This window comes from Xyrauchen texanus, chromosome 40 (assembly GCF_025860055.1).
Source record: "Xyrauchen texanus isolate HMW12.3.18 chromosome 40, RBS_HiC_50CHRs, whole genome shotgun sequence".
Classification (NCBI taxonomy): Eukaryota; Metazoa; Chordata; class Actinopteri; order Cypriniformes; family Catostomidae; genus Xyrauchen; species Xyrauchen texanus.
The window spans coordinates 14746525-14766333 of NC_068315.1; the positions used below are offsets into that span (position 1 = coordinate 14746525).

At 37.8% G+C, this 19809-nt stretch overlaps 2 protein-coding genes across 2 annotated transcripts in view; one reads left to right on the forward strand and one right to left on the reverse strand.

Moving 5' to 3' along the window:
- Nucleotides 1–19809, forward strand: part of LOC127633173 (medium-chain acyl-CoA ligase ACSF2, mitochondrial-like) — a 233500-nt gene that overhangs the window by 186323 nt on the left and 27368 nt on the right. The window lies entirely within an intron of this gene.
- LOC127633433 (hexosaminidase D-like) lies at nt 92–4121 on the reverse strand. Its single transcript, XM_052112516.1, has 13 exons — nt 4059–4121; nt 3765–3856; nt 3564–3679; nt 3386–3473; nt 3016–3180; nt 2693–2876; nt 1992–2063; nt 1675–1873; nt 1509–1591; nt 1283–1355; nt 1044–1154; nt 855–944; nt 92–722 (listed from the first exon to the last, which is right to left on the reverse strand). Exons 1-13 carry the CDS (start codon nt 4075–4077, stop codon nt 545–547), a joined length of 1470 nt encoding a protein of 489 aa, XP_051968476.1. The 5' UTR covers nt 4078–4121; the 3' UTR covers nt 92–544.

The window sequence follows — 19809 nt, forward strand, 5'->3', positions numbered from 1 at the left end:
CATATCACTTCCCGGTCAAATATTATACGACAAAATAAGAGTCCAAATGTATTTTTGGTGTATATTTTTGGGGAAATAATAAAAGAGAGTATTAGAAGTATAACCATTTTAATTTCATTTAGTGAAACACGTAAATTAGCTCAACATTACAAATGTGTGTTAAGTTAAAGGAATAGTTCACCCAAAAATGAAAATTCTCTCATCATTTACACCTCATACAATCCCAGATATGCATGCGTATGTCTTTGCACGAGCATTGATTGTATGTATCTATAGAGCTGAGATATTCGTCTAAAAATTTATTCTGCAGAAGAAAGTCATACATCTGGGATGGCATTACATTTACACTTATTATATTTATATGAATAAAAACATATTTTTTTTTTTTTTTGCACTTTGTTTCAGAAGCATCCATTTGTGGTTTTTGTTGTTGTTTCCTTCTGTTTTTCATCTGGCAGCTCACATTCCATCTTGTCCAACTTTCTTTTGTTTCATTCACAGGAACCAACTTTACGAACAAATTTGACCAACATTAATATATATTTTAAGTGCAAAGTCCCATATCATTTAAAACAGCCTCCATGTCTCTCAGTAGGTTCTGCAGAGGCTCCAGTGCTGGGGTGACATGTTGGTCCATCCATTCCTGAACTGTAGAGTCTGGATACAGTAAACACATCTCTTGCCTCACCTCTTGCACATTGCACTCCACATCATCAAGAATCCTGTTGGATGAGCATAAAAAACATGGATATTTCTTACTCCTGAATCTGGAATGTTGACAGAATGATATCTTGAAATCAGGCTCTGTTAATGGTCCTAAAAATACTTGTAAGGGATTCAAAATAAAGACTTACATTTTTGCTTGTGTCGTAATTTGTTGTGCGATAAGTGGGCTAATTATCCTCTTTTGTCTGTGGTAGGGTGTGAACCAGCCCCTTACAAACCTATTATGCAAGAATGAATACAAGGGTTTAGTGAGAATCTAGCTAGAAGTTTGGTTTTACCATTTTTCAAATGCAAGCCTCCAATGGCTCTAAACTCACATATTGTTCTGAAAATGTCTCAGTTCTGCAGACTCCAGCATAGACGTCAACTTCACTATAAGTTCTGCTAGTTTCGCGCCAACAAAGGAGAAAGATGTTCTGGAAGACAATCTGGGACACAGAGGCCAAAACACAAGATGTAAATTAATCTATTTTAAAGTAACCCTTGGGGTTTCTTTGTGTTCCACTGACTCAATCCTTTTTTTTTCTTTTAGGACATGAATTTGAAAGTAAGGTACCTCTCTGTATCTCCTACTTCCACAGTGCCAAGTGTTTCAGTCACCTTCTTTTGAGCCTCTTCAGTGAAACTACCTGTATCTCAGAGAATAGGTGTAGTGTGTTTAGCATCATAAATCTTTAATTAGCATATTTCTGCAGGTTAATTGAATGTGTTTTACTTTGAATTGCCCAATTTTCGACTAATTAAAAAGAAACTGAGATGAGTTCAAAGCAAAAGAGACTGACCGTGCAGAAGAGTTTGTAAACATGAAGCCAGAGAGGGCAAGCCCACGGGCATCAGCTCACACAAAACAGAAAGGTGGTCATATCTTAAGGATAAAGAAACATAGATATTGTTATCTTGGCCATCAAGCAGATTGGCATTCTAGTGATAGTCAGGATGTCACCGAACCTTTGCCATCCAGTAAGGGCAATTCCCTGTATCTCAATGCCAGCTGACAGGTTGGATGCCACTTTAAGCCATTGCAAATGGTTGTCCACATGCCTCTGAGTGTTGGTTACACAGGTGTACACAGCGGTAGAGCCTTTAAAAGAGCTGGCGACCCATTGCTGTGACATACCGGCAGACTTATATTTTTCCATTAGCATAACTGGAAGAGATAAAGGCAAAAACTACTTGTGGTTACTTATCATAAATCAAGCATTTGCATGTCTGAATCATTCATAAAATTAAAAAAATAACAGTATAGAACTGTCGAGCCCACATACCAGTGTTTTCAACATCCAGAGTAGGGCAGTAGTCCCACAACATTGGTTGCACCAATCCAACAAGTCCACTCTCTGAATAGGATCATACATTTGCTTTTAATATAATGAAGCCAAAGTATGTTGTTTGAAATTAAATTATTTCCAAAACATTTGGTCTGATTTGGTCTTGGTATTATATTCCTATGGTAGATAACTATATAAAATATTTATTATATATTGTATAAGTACTATTATAATTATAATACTATACTATTATAATATTAATATGTATCATAATATTTATAAATGTATAGTTTTTAATATAGTATTAATTCTTAGTATTTTTAGGGGAATTTGGGCCTGTTTTATCACCGATGCCTTTATGTGGAGGATGTGGGCCAATTAAGTCAAACCTTTGGCCCACTGAAAATGACAAACGTAGAAAGAGAAGTGTCGATTCAACAGTAAAAGCAGCAAGAGTAAGGAGGTGAGGCATTTAAGCAAACAAAAAAAGACCTGAAGACAAGTGTTTGTTGCCTTGTTCCTTGTTTTAATTTCCAGATCCACCTGCAAAATACTTCCATCTTTAAAAAGCTTCACTTAGTGTATAATTTGATCCCTGTTGGCAATTATGAATGCATATACATGCATGATGATTACACTGAATAATTCCTCTTGAACACATGCTCCAAAAACAGCCAATAAATGTGTAAAATGCTCACCTTTAATGGTCTCGGGGGTCATGGACCTGAGCATATCATCCCACATGATCAATTTAAGGCTGGGGAAACTCTCTTGAATGCCTTTTGCCACCTTTATGACATGACTGAGGAACAGCTGGTGAACACTGTGACCTGGAGTGCTTAACCAATGTTTAGAATCCTCTCCAAGACCAAGTATGTACACCTATGTAAATGTAATGTTAATTTATCAATAGAACAGACCCATTTAAAACAAGAACTTGCACCTTAGCTATGGCATTTAACATGTTTGGCTCTTTTTAGTGATTGATTGATGAGTTATTTAGTACATGGTTGGTCTGTACCTCATCTGCTCCAATGTGTAGGCTGGTACTTTTAGGGTGGAGCTGCATGACCTGCCGCAGCATCTCTTGCACCAACCTAACTCCTCGATTGCAGTGTGGATTCAGTGTGCCCAGACAGTAGTCTACCTCCCTCAGCTTTCTGAAGATCTCGTGCTTCAGGACAAACTGTTGGAGAAACATTAAGATTGCATCAATGGAGGGTTCTGATTCTTTGGAAAACGTTTTTTAGAAAACTATAGACATAATTACAGTATGTATGGTAAGGTATGGTGATACTGAAAACATGTCTGATCTGAACTGGTATGTAAAAATGCACATCTCTGGGCCTTTCTTTCTCAGTGTAAATGACAAATATAAATTCCATAGTTACTTCCAAATGTCCAAACGTCTGAACCAGTGGAATGATCTCCAGCCCTCGACTATTAGCAGCACGCTGAATAAATATGACCTCTTCACGGCTGATGGATATTAAGTATTTTTATCAGTCAAAATTTCAAGCAAAACTAATCAAGTTATTTGATAAAATAATAATTCACTCAATAGCTCACCTGTATGGAGGCTGAGCCTTAGATTGAAGAACTTTCAGCTCTCCTTCATATGGAAACATATCCTCATACTCAATGAGAATGCCATTGGCACCAAGATCAGCAAATAACTGGATCAACTAAGGGAACATAATAATAGTTTCAACCTTAAAGCTTTAATTAGACAATAATGCATTAGAATACAATGCATGTGAGTGGTTGTACCTCGATTAGGTAGCTAATTCTAGGAGGTGCCCCTTTTAAGTCCAAATGGACGAACTTTTTGGCGTTGCGCAACGACAAGTCCATTGCAGGTGCTGCCCAATAAAAAAGCAAACAATGTCTAAGAGAAATTCGAACCCTTATAACATATTTTAAATTACGTGATTAACAACTGAGACTAATAACGTATTAACACCCTGTAGTTTATCTTTTGAGCAGTATCATTAATATAAAAGACACCCTTCCCTTTTTATCTGCTTCAGATTCGGTCTTGTTTCCTTTTATCAGAATACGCACTTTCATTCAAACCATACATTCAGCATTAACATGAACCCGTATTTACGATCGATAACTGTACACTCCCACCAACCCGTTAAACTTTTGGAAAAGCACGATGGGTAATGTTGTTTTTTGCACAGTCTTCAACTTACAGCAATTACGCCGAAAGACTACAAGCATTTGCTTCCTCTCAGAACCGGAAGTTGTGTAGCCCTCTCTTCCTCAGTTTCTCTGAGGGATGTTATTTTAGAATAATAGCTATTAAAGCGCAAGCTTAATAAGTGCAGAGGACCAATTGCACTGGATCACCTATGCATTTCTGTCTGTATATACAGTAAAATAACAATCGCTATTAAACACAGTTAATGTAATGTGCAAAATGTTGTAGAACATACAGCATTCCTGTTGGTCTTTTTCCAATTGTGTTCCATAATGCTTTTCCAAGGTAAGTTACTCCAGATCAGCATGTAGGATAACAGTAAGCCTGTAAAGTATCAAGGCAATGAACCAATCATACAACCAGTTCCATAGGGGTAAATGTTTTAGGGTCCATCCTGAGGTAGTTATCAATAATTGTTTTAGATAATCTATTTTTTTTTTTTTTTATTTTTATTTTTTTAAAGGCCAGGAAACCACTATTCCTATTCACAATGTCTGTGGTCATAGCTTGTTGAATTACAGATCCAAATAGTTGAAATAATCCAGATAATAATAATTATAATTTATTTACTGTAATTTATTAATTATAACTCATTTATTTCATTTACCAAAACAAATGTAGTACACAAAATAAATGTAGTCAAACTGATTTAAGTCTTAAACTCATACCTCAGGTCTTTAGTTATCTGAGACCTCATTCCAACCCCTAACCCTCTTTAGTATTCCTCAACCTTTCTCTTCTATATATAATATAAACACACACACACACACACACACACACACACACACTAAAACTTTTTATATCATTCTACTCTCCATAGACTTCCATGCATTTTGTACAGATTTAACAATAATTTATATCTCCTAAACCTACCCCTAAATCGAACCCTCACAGAAACCTTTTTGCATTTTTACATAAAAAAACAAACATTGTTTAGTATGTTTAATAAGCCATTTCCCTCATGGGGACTGCTGGCTAGGCCCCACAAGGTAGGTGATCTCAGGTTTTACTATCCTTGTGGGGACGTTTATTACAAGACAGTTTAGTTCATACAAATTACTTCTATATCATGTCAATTTTTTTGTGCAACAATGCTGAATTATCATGCTTGTACATGTATATATATATATATACAGTACATGTATATATATATATATATATATATATATATATACAGTACGTGTATATATATATATATATATATATATATATATATATATATATATATATATATTAAATGCAAGCTACTTGGCGCTGTTGTTTCAGTGATTTACTTGATTTACATTTGACAATGCTATTTCATTACATTTACATTTTACATTTATGCATTTGGCAGACGCTTTTATCCAAAGCGACTTACAGTGCACTTATTACAGGGACAATCCCCCCAGAGCAACCTGGAGTTAAGTCCCTTGCTCAAGGACACAATGGTGGTGGCGGTGGGGATCAAACCAGCGACCTTCTGATTAACAGTTATGTGCTTTAGCCCACTACACCACCACCACTCATTAAGAAACAACATGGAAGTAAATTATAGCAAGTGTAACACATAAACGGTATGATATAGCTTTTGTAACTTGTGTGTACTACTGCAATCATGTAAGTTGTGTGTCTATTTATACACTTATGTGTATCTTATGTGTTATGTGTTGCTCAATATGTTTGACAGCCAGTTGAGTCTCATGAAATTTCAGCGTAAATGCAATTAATCCTTTTCTAGAGTTGTCCAGATTTGATGCAGCATCTCTTCAATAAAAAAAAGCATCAATATATCAGAATATATTCTACTCTACTATTTTCTAATTGAATTGAAATTGATTGGAAAATGTTGCACTTTCTGGGCATTTTGTAGATCCATTTCTGATATATATAGGCTATGTGCCAGGTCTCTAAAGACCCGAGTATGTAATACTGTTTGGTGAAATACCCATGCATTTAAGGGTTAATTATAATTTATTTGTCTATATAAAATTAAATGGGTATTTTAATGAACACTTAAAAGTATTTGTTGGTAGGTGCCTGCAAAGATAGGCAAAAGGCACTGAATTGCTTTCACTGAACAGAAGGGGGATCAAGAGCCTTGCATTACCACGAGGGGACCTAATGCAGCACTACAGGAGCATCAACAGTCCACAAGAGGTTCACGGGGGGCGGGAGCATGCAGTGACGCGGGCGCGCACCCACCGACTGAGGCCGATTGCGATTGGAAGCGAGGCGGCCAGATCGTGTTTTGTGTTGCTGCCGCGCAGTATCTTTTAACACAAGTGCCAAGGACAGCAAGTACAGACGGGGAAAAGTTAACATTTAAAAGATTCACCTTGTAACGGGTATTGCCGCTCCCGGATCAGCCTGAACCCTAGGTCAGTATGGGCATATTCTGCGTTCATTTTAATGCTTCAAAGGCGCATTGTTGCAAATATAAAGAGTTGTATTGTTGCGTCTGTATGTTGCACAGCGGTTTGGCCACACTGCGGTCAACCACGAAAACCGCTTTTTGGATCTGTGGTTAGGGAACTTGCTTTCGTGCTGCGGCTAAAATATTCCCATCAGGCTTTTAAATTGCAGGCATGTGTTGTAACATGGTTTTCCCTCGTATTTTGTCCCTAAACATATTTTTGAGAAGTTATTTTCGTGGTTTAGACTTTGATATGTGTATGTTGTATTTGCTGAATTTGTATTGCTTGTAATTGGCCTTATACGTTGTCATTAGTCAAAATAGACCGAATGATCAATCAAAGTTATGGGTACAGAATTAGTCTCGGCTGTTGGCATGTTGTTTATTTTTCCCTTTGACACTTAAATAGATTCAGCGAGCTGTAATTTACCACAGTCAACGTTTTTGGGGGAACAATGTGGTTGAATAATCTGATAACACATTATAATAAGGTTTTATTCATAAGCATTATTTTACCACTTAGGTTAGCTAATATGAACTAACAGTAAACATTTTTCATATGCCCTTCCCCTGAAACTTCTGAGATGCTCCCTTGGTCAGACGAAGAGTTGCCTGTAAGGTCACTTTGTGTTCAGGCTGCTAATAGGCTCGGTAGATTAGAAAAACAATCCGTTTTATGCTGGCTGGTTTTGTCCGCCCTGGGGGTTTGTTTGAAGTATTGAGAAACCAAGTTTACCCATTAAATTTAAATCTTCATCAGAACACAAACAAATGTTTTTGGAAGAATATCTCAGCTCCGTAGGTTCATTCAATGCAAGTGAATGGTGACCATTAGCTCCTAAAGCTCCAAAAATGCATTTAAAGGCAGCATAAAAGTAATCTATATGACTCTAGTGTTTAATCCATGTATACAGAAGCAATCTAAGGGGTTTTGGGTGAAAACAGAACAAAAATATAATTCCCTTTTCACCGTACATCTTGCCATTACTGACTATAGGCACAATTATGATTTCAAGCTCAACTACACTTCCTAGTGCTTGACGCATGCACAGAGTGATAGATGGTGTAATCGAGCTTAAAATCATGATCGCCAAAGAGACTGCTGATTTCAAGATTTATAGTGAAAACAAGTTATATTTTGGTCTGTTCTCACCCAAAATCAAGTGGATCCCTTCAGAAGACATTAATTAAACAACTGGAGTCTTATGGATTAATTTTATACTGCCTTTAAATGCTTTTTGGAGCTTCAAAGTTTTGAACACCATTCATTTGCATTGTATTGGTCAACAGAGCAGAGATATTCTTCTAAAATCTTAATTTAAGATCAGAAATATTTCATTGGCTAAAATTTGCTCTTTGTAAGTGCAATCTCTTTAAAATTATTTTCAAAAATCCTTATCCAATTATTGAAACGACTTGGAAAATCACAGAAAAATCATGGGAATATTTTAGAAATTAATTGGTCAAAAATTGAGAACAAAAATAAATAATAAAACCATTCTTGTGTTCATTGACCATTTACTAATAGATTTATAAATGGTATACACAGAAACACCATGGCATAAAGTGCAGGTTCTTGTAGAGATCGGGTTACTTTTACTGGATAAATTGTTTTCACTACTTTGTGTACAGATCACTTGAAACTAGACTAGTCAGACCAAAACTGCTGTAAAACAAAATAAATCCATTCTAACAGATGACAATATTTGTGAACGTAATCCTCTCCGATCTCTGGATTCTCAGAAGCGTGCAGGGGAATCACAGTGTTTTATGTCTGGACCAGATGTTCTACTGTTACATTATTCAAATACAGGTCGAAACCTCTGGATTATTTCCCTAGGTTTCAAATTTAGAATCTAAAACAGACAGGTGGCTGTTTTTATGTACTGTAAATGCCCTATCATGATTACATAACATAATTAAATTAATGCATAAATGTTGATCTGTATTGCAATACTCTTTGAGACCAGACTGGGCTTCATTGTAAATTGCTTGAATCTCAGGATGTGAAACACCAGAAACATACTTTGTCCTGCTAGCCAACAGAGTGGTACAGTCTATGAGATTTACCACACTCGCAACCAAAGGAAGCCTTCCATCTGCTCCTTGTTTATAGAAGCTCCAATTTGGTTAGCAGTCAAGTCCCCAAATGGGAGAAACATGGTAGACTTCAATCCTTCTGTGTGCTACTTTTTCGACTGAATTGGTTTGTTTGCTCACTTTAATGAGCAATTTTTTTTAAGTGTTGGTAAGAGTTCCCTAAAGCAGTTCTTCCAAGGCCATATTGCTTCACAACCATTATAATGCAGGGATATAGTTTTGAACAGAGCATAGATTTTTAGTTTCAAGTTTGGGAGATGTGCTTATGGCACAGGCCTCAAGGATGTGACAAATACTGATCTAGAATTAATTGGGGACAGTAGACGTGGATTGTTGACTGACCAGGTTACCCCAACTGGTGTGTGCTGTAAATAAATGGTTTATGGTTCCCTTATTATTTATTTTGTCATCTTCACTTATCACAGATATTTAAAGGGCATTATCCCACCAAAATACACATACTATGATGTAATAGTGAGACAGATATATTTAACTGTGTATCACTTTCAAAATGTTCTTTTGTTTAAATATGGATGTAATTGGCTGAGGGACAATGTAATTGGCCTCAATCGGGATGGCGGAGGACGAATCACAGCTGCATCCGCGTCTGAGACTGTCAACCTGTGCATCTTATCACGTGGCATGTTGAGTGCGTTGCCACGGAGACATAGCGCGTGTGGAGGCTTCAGCCATCCACGCGGCGCCCCACTTAGAAGGATATTATAGCGACCACGAGGGGTTTACACCATGTGACTCTACCCTCCCTAGCAAACAGGCCAATTTGGTTGCTTAGGAGACCTGGCTGGAGTCATTCATGCCCTGGTATTCGAAATGGCGAACTCCAGGGGTGGTAGCCAGCATCTTTAGTCAGTCAGACTGATCTCACAGTGAAATCGGAAACAGTAGGTTGACTTTTCTTTAGCTAAAATTGGTTTGTACTAGAGGTCAACCGATTAATCGGCCGGCCGATTAATCGGCCGATTTTTAGCATTTTTTACATAATCGGAATCGGCCAATATCCAAGTATATCAAGCCGATTATTAGGCAGGCGCATCTGTGGGCAGCCTAGTGTTGTTGTGGAACACGTGTTCGACGCACGCTGCCCCTAGAGTCATTTTCCAGCAGAGTGAGCAGACCTCATCCAGTGCCTAAGGAAGGAGCTAAGTTCCTTGGAGAAAATAGTAAGGATTAAATTTGTATAACTTCTTTATATTTAATTAAAAACTTTTGATATTTTACTGCCAACTTCGAGAAAAACGCGACATGACATTCGGCTACTTTGGATATTGATAAGCGTAGTTGAAGTTGCATTATCACAGCAGAAGGGTTGCTATCATGTCACAATAAGTAAGCAAGAATTTTGCAATTACAGACAGTGAATCTGAGACTTTTATTTGTTCTGTTTGTGTGTCTTATATTTGAGAGGGTTGTCACTCAATGCAGAGAAATAAGTAATAAAAAAGATACCAACGCGCTATAGGCTATTGAAGGACTGGCTTTGGTGAGCTCGGACGTTATCGCTTCTGCTGTCGGTACTGGAGAAATTAAGAAAATACATGTATTGTTGCTATAAAGAGAAAGTTATTTTATCTCGCCAGCCATTTCTATGTATAATAATTCTATGAAACCATTTGTCTGTGATGCAATTTAGCTATTCGCAGTCAGAGAGAGAGAGAGAGATCTCGCGCACAGCGAGCACAACAAGAGCCCTGCTAAATGAGTGACAGAACTAAACATTCAAACGTAGCCTGGTTTAGATCTGTGATATTAGTCTGATTTTATTTTATATTTCGCCTTCCAAAGATTATAAAAAGAATATTTATACATAAGCCGCATTCTGTCTAGCACAACTTCCTTCCCTTCACAGCAGTGCACTGACATTTCTCCCTAAAACTCAAACTTAACGTCAGAATCAGCACGATCGGTGATTGTTGTAAAATGCAGTCTAGCTACTGTTGCTAAATTGCGGGACGCGTTTAATAATAAAAAGAGCGCAAGAGATACCGTTCCCAAGTCGGCGCGCGCTCCGAAACAGACAGCAACGAGACAAGCAAAGTATAGGCTACTTTGGGTTTCATGTGCACGTCTAAACAATCAACTATACACAAAAATGTGTCTAAACGACCGACTTGGAGATTCACTTAAACACAGTTTATGTCTTATATGGACGTAGTGATGGAAATAGTTGGGAGAAAATATGCTGCATCAGGAGTCTATTAGATCTGAACTCGGTCTTAAAGGGGAAGCATCCTAATAAACATGCTGACGATTGAGCCATTACTGCGAATCAAACAACAAAAGGCAAAGAGAAAATCACTTACAGCTCTTGAATGAATAACTTCTGCATTAATAAGCATTAATCTATCTATGATAAACTATGCAGTGTTATTTTACAATTGATTATGAAGGTGTAAATGGACGGGTCCTTAAACAAGCCCTCATAATAAATCTCGAACTGATTGACAAATTGTGAAATGGTTTGCTGTGAACTGTATGCCAATGATTGGATTATAATCAATAATATGGTAGTAAACAATACATTGTATTCTAAAGCCACTCTTAACTCATAACGCTTCTGCTACAGGAATGTAATGCATTTTGACTATCTGAATATTTTGTATTTTTTATATACATTATATTTTAGTTTTTTGACAGCCCTACTTCTTATACACAAGGTGGAAAAGAACAGATGAATCAGAGAAATTAGAGTGAATCCAGCCACTCTTTGTACCTGACCCTAGGTTATCAAGATCCATTGTCATTAAGCTCCATATGTGAACATGACATTTTATATTTAATCCAGGATTGTTTAAGGGCTATTGTGTATATGTCTGTAAGAGAGGGATACAAGGGCAAAGAGATGTTCATGTTTTATCATTGTCATTGTGTGTGGATGTGTGAGAAGAGAGAGTGAGAGGGAGAGCAGTGTTCCTTGAGACCTGTCATTGTAATTTGATCATTGGAGTACTGAAATGTTATTTGCCATGGCGTCCTCACGCTTGATTAGATTACCATGCGGCTGCCCTCAACGCTGGAAATTACTGTTACACTGTCTGCTGTAAAGGCCAGTTTACCCAAATAGGAAAATTCGGTCATAATTTTTCACTCTCATGTTGTTCCAAACCAGATTGACTTTCTGTGTTCTGGGGAACACAAAAGAAAATGTTCAGAAGAAGAATGTTATGGACCGAGAGCCTTTCTTCTGTGAACCATCAAGTTCAATTTCATCTTTTTTCTACACAATGAAAGTGAATGGTCACTGTGTCTGACATACTGACTAATATTTCATTTTGTGTTCCACAGAAGAAAGAAAGTCAAAGAAATTTGGAACAAGTGAGGTGATTTATAGTGTTTTAAATTTTGGGTGAACAATCTCTTTATGTGTTTGTGATTATATTCACATTGAGGATGCTTTCACACTAGCACTTTTGGTGCGCACCCGGGTTTGAAAGAAAGTTCGGTTCATTTGGATGATGTGAAATCTGTTTTTATTAACTCCGGTGCACACCTGGGAACCGCACCAGAGTTTGCTTGAAAAGGTGGGCTGGGGTACAGTACATATGAACTCCGGTACTGTTTGCTGCTGATATGAAAGCAATCATATCAAATCACGGAAGAAATCCTCTATTGATGAAGTATAATTTGCATCTTTGCAGACTGCTGATCGCAGTTATTATGGTGTAATGCATTTCTCATACCTGCTTGTGTCCAAATAAATCGCATTCAAAGAGCAGCTGACATGCATCAGCGGCTTCGCGGCAGACACTTATATTCTTCATATAATTGCACGTTCAGTGCATTTGTGGTAAACAAAGAGGTGTTGTACTGTGGATGTAAAGTTTTGGTGGTACATCCAAAGAGATTAATACTTAGATTCGGATGTTAATGATTGATCGAAAATCGATTCAATGTCATTAATAATTTGATCGATTAAGGTTATCGATCATTGATTAATGAATTTCAGGATAAATGTGTTCTGAAATCACGCCAGCAGACTCTGACAAGGCTGCCTATACAATATCTCGCTGCTAGAGGGTGATTGCGGGATGCATGTCATTATCTGGTTCACAGAAGAAGACGCACAGATGCGAGACGAAGTGGGCTCAGTGTCAATAGTGTTGGAGCGTTTCTTTTTAAATGAACATGAATGTTTTCTGCACACACCGTGATAGTGTGCTAAAGTACATGACAAGCACTGTTGATCTTCTTGTTTCATCCCAACCTACAATTATGTCAGCGATCACCTGGCAATCGCAAAGGTGCATTCAGCTGACATCTCACCATCGTCACCTTAGAAATGGTATGTTACATGCTTGCGCAGCGTTTTATGATTTGTCTTAATTTCAAATAAAAAATACATCCAAAGGACCGAAATATCCCATGATCCACAACGTGAAGTTTTAATGAAGTTGTATATTTTGTATACAATTTATTTTTAACAGTAGCCTAATTCATTAACAGTAATTAAACATTTCACAAATTTGTACTAAACACATATGTATTAAATTACACTGAACTAAGAATATTTGAAGAGGAAAATGCCAATACTTGCATTTCTTAAGTGTATTAATGAAAATTACATTTATACAATAGGTTACATTTCACATTATTTGGAGTCCTCCGCATGCATTTTGCATTATTTATATTAACGATCAATTGATCGATTATGAAATGTCTGAAAATTGACATCTCTAACTTTAATAACACTTTGAAGCTGATGTCTTCTTGAATTGTTACCTAGCTACAGTGGTAAACATCTGCCACTTGTGGTCACGTTGATGACGCAGTCGGACCATGGTTCGGATGATGTGAACAGAGACCTGTAATATATGATATGAACAGAGAGGAAACGAATTGGTTCAGTCTAAGCAATCGAACCAATCTAAAGACTTTATATCAGATCTATGGCTTTTCACACCCTGCTAGCAATCACTCATTCTTCTCTCTTTCTGCAGAGTCGTGTGGACACATAACAGCAAGAGATGTGGATCCACTTAGATTCAGTCTTCTGAATAACGCAAGATTATTCAGAAGAAACAGTTTGAGTCATGACTGACCATGATGGGCTTTATGATATGCCCATTGCCCCGGGGCAGCTTTATATTGAGGTGGAGTACGATTATGAATACAAGGCTAAAGACAGACTCATCTCTATACGACAAGGAGAATGCTACATGTTGGTCCGTAAAACCAACGAGGATTGGTGGCAGGTTCGTCGGGAGGATGGCACCAAAGCATTTTACGTGCCCGCCCAGTATGTACGCGAGGTTAGACGAGCCCTCATGCCACCACCCAAACCACGTGCCAAACCCCCCAACATCCTAGAAATCAGCCAGTGCCGGTCATCAAACGAAAATCTCAACCAACGCGCTCCCTCGGAAAGGGTGAGCTTTGGGCGCCCACCTCCTTCAACAACACCATCCCCGTTGCCAGTGCAACAGACTCCACCTATGTTGTTGCAGGATACCAATCAGAACACTGGGATGAAGAGTGTTGTTGCTGAGCTGACTCTGCTTAATAACAACAACAACCACCATACCTATCACCATGGCAACCCTACACTGCCACAAAATCGGGCTGAATCCCCTCCAAGAGAGCAAGGTTGCCAGGGGAAACTCCCAGGTGGGTTATCACTGGACTCGGATCGGAGCGTGTCACCAGGAAATGGGTTGGAAAAAATTAGAAATTACTCTGATTCTGGAGATGAGCTCAGCAGCAGCTCTACCGAACATATGCAGGTAAGAATGAATGACATTTACGCTTCTCTTCTTCCTCTCCCATTTTCTCTCCTTCCTAAACACTCTATCACTTTCAGTATTGTCATTCTCTGCATTTCCAGCACTAATGTTTGCAGAAATGTGCTAATCTTCTCTACTTCCCTTGACCGGTTATCTCATTTTGTGACATGCTGTTCCAACAATTACTACAAGGCTAATTCAACATTTGCTTCTCACACATTCCCCTTTCTCTCTCCCTTGGTTTTACCTCTGACATTTAAGAATCCTTTCCGCTGTCTGATTGAATTGGAGGCAACAGTGTTTTCTCTCCTCTTACATCCTGTGTTTTGGATGAGTGTCACACTCATTCAGCAGGAGAATGTCTTTCCTCTTGTCGTCTGCAAGAGGAAGGCTTTATTGACATTACAACAAACACATTTGCCAAGCTTTGTGTTTATGACATCTCTTCCAGCTTTTCAAAGTAAAAAAATACAAAAATGAAAGCAGATCTCTTGAACACTCCCCAGTCTTCCATTTGACCACCCCAAACATAGCCTACACTATTGGTTGAGTCAGTGTGGCTGGTCAGTAGAGCTGGGCGATATGGCTACAAAAATTGTATCTTGATATTTTTCAGCTAATTGACGTTATTTAATATATATCTTGATAATTATGTTTCCTCTGATTTGACATAAAAGTTATTTGTTTTTGTTTTCAGAGGAACCATTATCTCAGCTAAATAGACATAGAGCTCTGTTTTCTTGAGTTCGAGCAAAAAGTGCAATTTGAAGTTGCTGAAAGCGAAATTTGCTGTTTTCCTAAGAAATAGACATAGCTTTAAAACATCTTTGTGCAATGACATCTTTTCAGCACAGTGCCTAAATTCAGTTTCTAAATTTGCAGTTTGGAAATTCCATCAGCAGGTGGTAATAAAGTTCAAGTTCAAACTCTGAAAATATAGTGGAATGTTTTATGTTTCAATTATTATTATTATTATGTTTATACATACAGTTGTATTTCTGATCTAATTGGTACTGGTATTTTTCCACCTGTTGTCATAGTGATTTTTTATTTTTTTTTGTCACTGAATATGAGGCCGGTGGAAGAAGTTTTAGAGAGTAAAATGTTTGGATTTGGTAAAAAAAATTTTTACCACTTAATTATTTTTATTATATTTTCATTTAGTCTGAAGTGTAATTAAAAATTTTTTTTTTCAGGTTCAATAAATAAATAAAAAAATCTAACTTGACTGGTAGAAGTGAAGAGCATGCCAATACAATCACTGGCCATGATTTGTTTGTCAGTAGATGAAAATACCTACATTCTTGGGGGCCTGGGTAGCTCAGCGAGTTTTGACGCTGACTACCACCCCTGGAGTCACGAGTTTGAATCCAGGATGTGTTGAGTGACTCCACCCAGGTCTCCTAACCAACCAAATTGGCCCGGTTGCTAGGGAGGGTAGAGTCACATGGGGTAGCCTCCTCGTGGTCGCTATAATGTGTGGTTGCGCTTGCTCTCGGTGGGGCACGTGGCCAGTTGTGTGTGGATTGTATCATGTATAAATGTGCTGTCGTGGTGGTGTAGCACCATCCGTGTGGAGGAGGACGAATCTCAGTTGCCTCAGAGACGTCATTCCGTGCATCTTATCACGCTGCTTGTTGAGCGCATTACCACTGAGACATAGCGCATGTGGAGGCTTCAAGCTATTCTCCACGGTAACATGCTCAACAAGCCATGTGATAAGATGTGTGGATTGAAGTCTCAGACGTGGAGGCAACTGAGATTCGTCCTCCATCACCCGGATTGAGGCGAGTCACTATGCCACCACGAGGACTTGGAGTGCATTGGACAAATATTGCTTCATTTTATATTGTCAGCAAAATCATCACGATTATATTGTGAAAACTGGTCTGAATGCTCGAACAAATAGAGCAATGTTTTGAAAGTGCTACATAGTCAATGTGTTTACACTCTAATTACTTAGTTATCGCTGTATATTTAGCTGGAAATTATTTTAACAGAACAAATTACGCACTTCACATTTATTTGATTTTAAAAGCAACACTTTTGAATCCATTTTCTTATAGTAATATTCTGAGTTGCAAATTGACACATTAAATACATGGATTGTGTTTATCCAGTGCTTAAGAGGTGTCAAGCGGCTCTGCATTATGGGGGTTCATTATAGTAGGTAGTAAGTTTTGTGTGATTTATTTTGCTTTTTGAGTATCCGATGGTGAATTGTGTGAAATTGGGTGTTTATTCTTTGTTGCTACCTTCCTCTCCCAATACTCTCAATCCCCTTTGCCCTTTCTGTCTCTGGACTGAAAGAGCATACTGCTGGGGGAACAAAGGGAATTGTGGGAGAATAGAAAGTAGGTCATATCTGGCTGGATCATGTTGTTGCCCCCCGTTTTGTAGTTGTCTGAGTTGGTGCATGTGTGAGTGACCTGGAGATGTGCACATTGAGTAAATTGGGTCCAATGGGTTGTACAGCCATCTGATTATCACAATCTACAAGGAGAATCAGCATGTTCCTCTGAGTAAGTCTTAAACCTGTAGCTTATGTATGCTGATCTGATCTTCTGATGAGCTTTAATATGGGGGGATGGAGGGGGCTACACTGGATTTGATTTAGAAAACATTGAGTGAATAGATAATTTATCAGCTAGATTCTAGATTTCTAGCCACTTCCTTTTGCTTTTCAGTAATCGAGAAATCACAATGCTTCTCAAAATCAGGTTCCAGACAGTTGCTTAACCCCTCACACATATGCTTTTAAAGGAACAGACAGTACTTGGCTTTTAAGGGATTTGTCTGTTTTAGGCTTTGTCCATCAGGGTTAGCTGCTAATACTAAACCATGTGGTTACTTATTCAGCCCTGTGACCGCAACTGTCCCTCATAAACAAAGAATATTTGCTTTTCATAAACTTTTCATAAACATTGACTGTCTAATAAGTTGAAATATATATTCCAGGTTAATTTTAAGTTATATAGCAGCATCTGTGGCATTCTGTCAATATAGCACAACAATGCCTGCCCACTTTTTTCGCTGTCTGGGTATCAGAAGTATTTTTCCCATTAATTTAATCCATAGGTATTCAAAAGAGTACTTCATAAAATAGTTCCAAGCCATAAAACACACCATCCAGCTCTGAGGTGACAGACAAACTTTGATTTCAAGCAAAAGACTGTGTACTTGATGTCTTTCATTAAGGAGTGAACTACAATCCCGTGAAGGACAGCAAATCACGTAATCGAATTAAAAATGATGGAAAAACATTAAACTATTGATGATTTAAAGTTAAGTATAGACATAAATATTTAAAATATATTTCAAAATATTCAGACAAATATAGTAGTAAGTAGTTTGAGACTGTAGGGAGAATGACTTGTTTGCTGCGATTTGTTTGCCGAGACTCTCTGCTTGGTGTAGTTTTCCACCATTGTATCATGGTTAGTGTACTTCTTCTCCAGGCTATACCACCTATTAACAACCTCGAAGCTCTCAGTTTGTCTGTCTTTAAAGATTTACAAGTTATTATTAATAAACACTTCCCACATGGAAAAAAATGAATGGGATTTAGATTATTTTTCTTCAGGACTGTGCTCTATTACCCCAGAAAATGATTTCTACTTGATCGTCAGATCGGGGGAAAAATAACATGTGTTCAGAAATGTACTTAAGTGGATAACTTTCATTTAAAAACAATTTCCAAGCTGAGGTATGAGTCATAATTAATTTCTGTGGTAAATGACTGTCAATATAGCTTAGCTTGAATTTAACCCAAAATATTTCTTACATTTCTTCTACACTTCTGTGACTTTCTCCATCCTGAATTGGATGCCCCCTAACCACATTTGAACAGTCAGCTCCTGTGCTCAAAAAGGATTGGGGTCCAAATCTGTTTCCAGATTAGCATGTAGAAGGTGGATTTAGAACCCCACTCGCCTTTTTCTATGCCCCATCTTTATCTTCACCCCTAAAGCAGATTTGTGCACATGGGCCTACAAATACAGTACACACACACACTTTCCTACTCTCTCATTTTATTCTGCCCTTCCCCCCACCCATTTTTCTTTTGTGGGATTTTATTTGTAAGAAGTGTTTCCTTATTCCTTTTGTGATAGCTTATTTAAAATTATTTGAACCTATCATAATACGCACAAATGCATGCATGACTAGGGGATTAAGTAGCATGTCACCTCTCTAATAAAAGATAATGAATAGCTTTTATATCAGAACTGGTGCTTTTGTAATGGACAGCTGCACAAAATTTTATTCATTCCACCCTGTTGGGTGTTTTCCTTTGTGTGAGCTGTCATTGTCTGCAATTTATTTTATACTTCAGCTTGTTTAATACGTTTCTATCTCTGTGATTATGTGTGTATGTGTACATGATGTCATGGATTATTCCTATTTTGACTTGTTCTCTGTCTGCAGACTTGTGCAACACAGGCTTAAGTTTATATTGAATTGTAAAACACAACTCCCCCATTTTTTCTTTCTTAACTACAATACAGACAAAGCTTCTCTGGTTATAAACGCTTGCTCTCAATAATTCGCACCTGTTTTGAAGACGTTGCAATATTCTTTGGAATATTCGTTGTTGTTCTCAACAACACAATGTATTGAATCTTGCCTAGTTTGTTAAGCTTACATGTGACCAGCTCTGTTGGAACCCAGAAAAGTGTTAGAAGTGTCTGTGTGTTCTGCTTTTGTCCGAATCCTGTAGCTCCTTCTCTGAGCATTCCTGTTCCAACACACACACACACACACACACACACACACACACACACACACACATTATGAGGACTTTCCATAGACATAATGGTTTTTATACTTAAAAAACTATATATTCTATCCCATAACCCTACCCCTAAACCTATCCCTCACAGAAAACTTTCTGCATTTTTACATTTTCAGTAAAACATAATTTAAAGTTTTTTAAGCTATTTAAGTTATGGGGACACTAGAAATGTCCTCAAACCACATTTATAGCATAATACCCTTGTAATTACCAGTTTGTAACCTAAAAAAAATTGTCCTCGTAAACCACATACACACACACACACACACACACACACACACACACACACACACCAGTGGACTAACCCAATAAAGGCCTGCTGATTCTGATGGGCAGACAACAGTTCAGCTTACCTTAATCTAATATTTACTAAAGTATCGAAGATTGCTCTCTCTCTATCCTGCTGTCAGTGCATCTATCTCACTCATTCTATCGCTCTGCCGTTAATAAGCACAGCTGAGATGTTGTCAGGACAGAATGTGTCCAGAGGGTGAGGTAAGTTTAGAATCTCTCTCACACGCACATGCTTACTAGGTTATTTAAATGGGGACATGTAGATTTCCGTAGTGCTTTTATATGAAGCT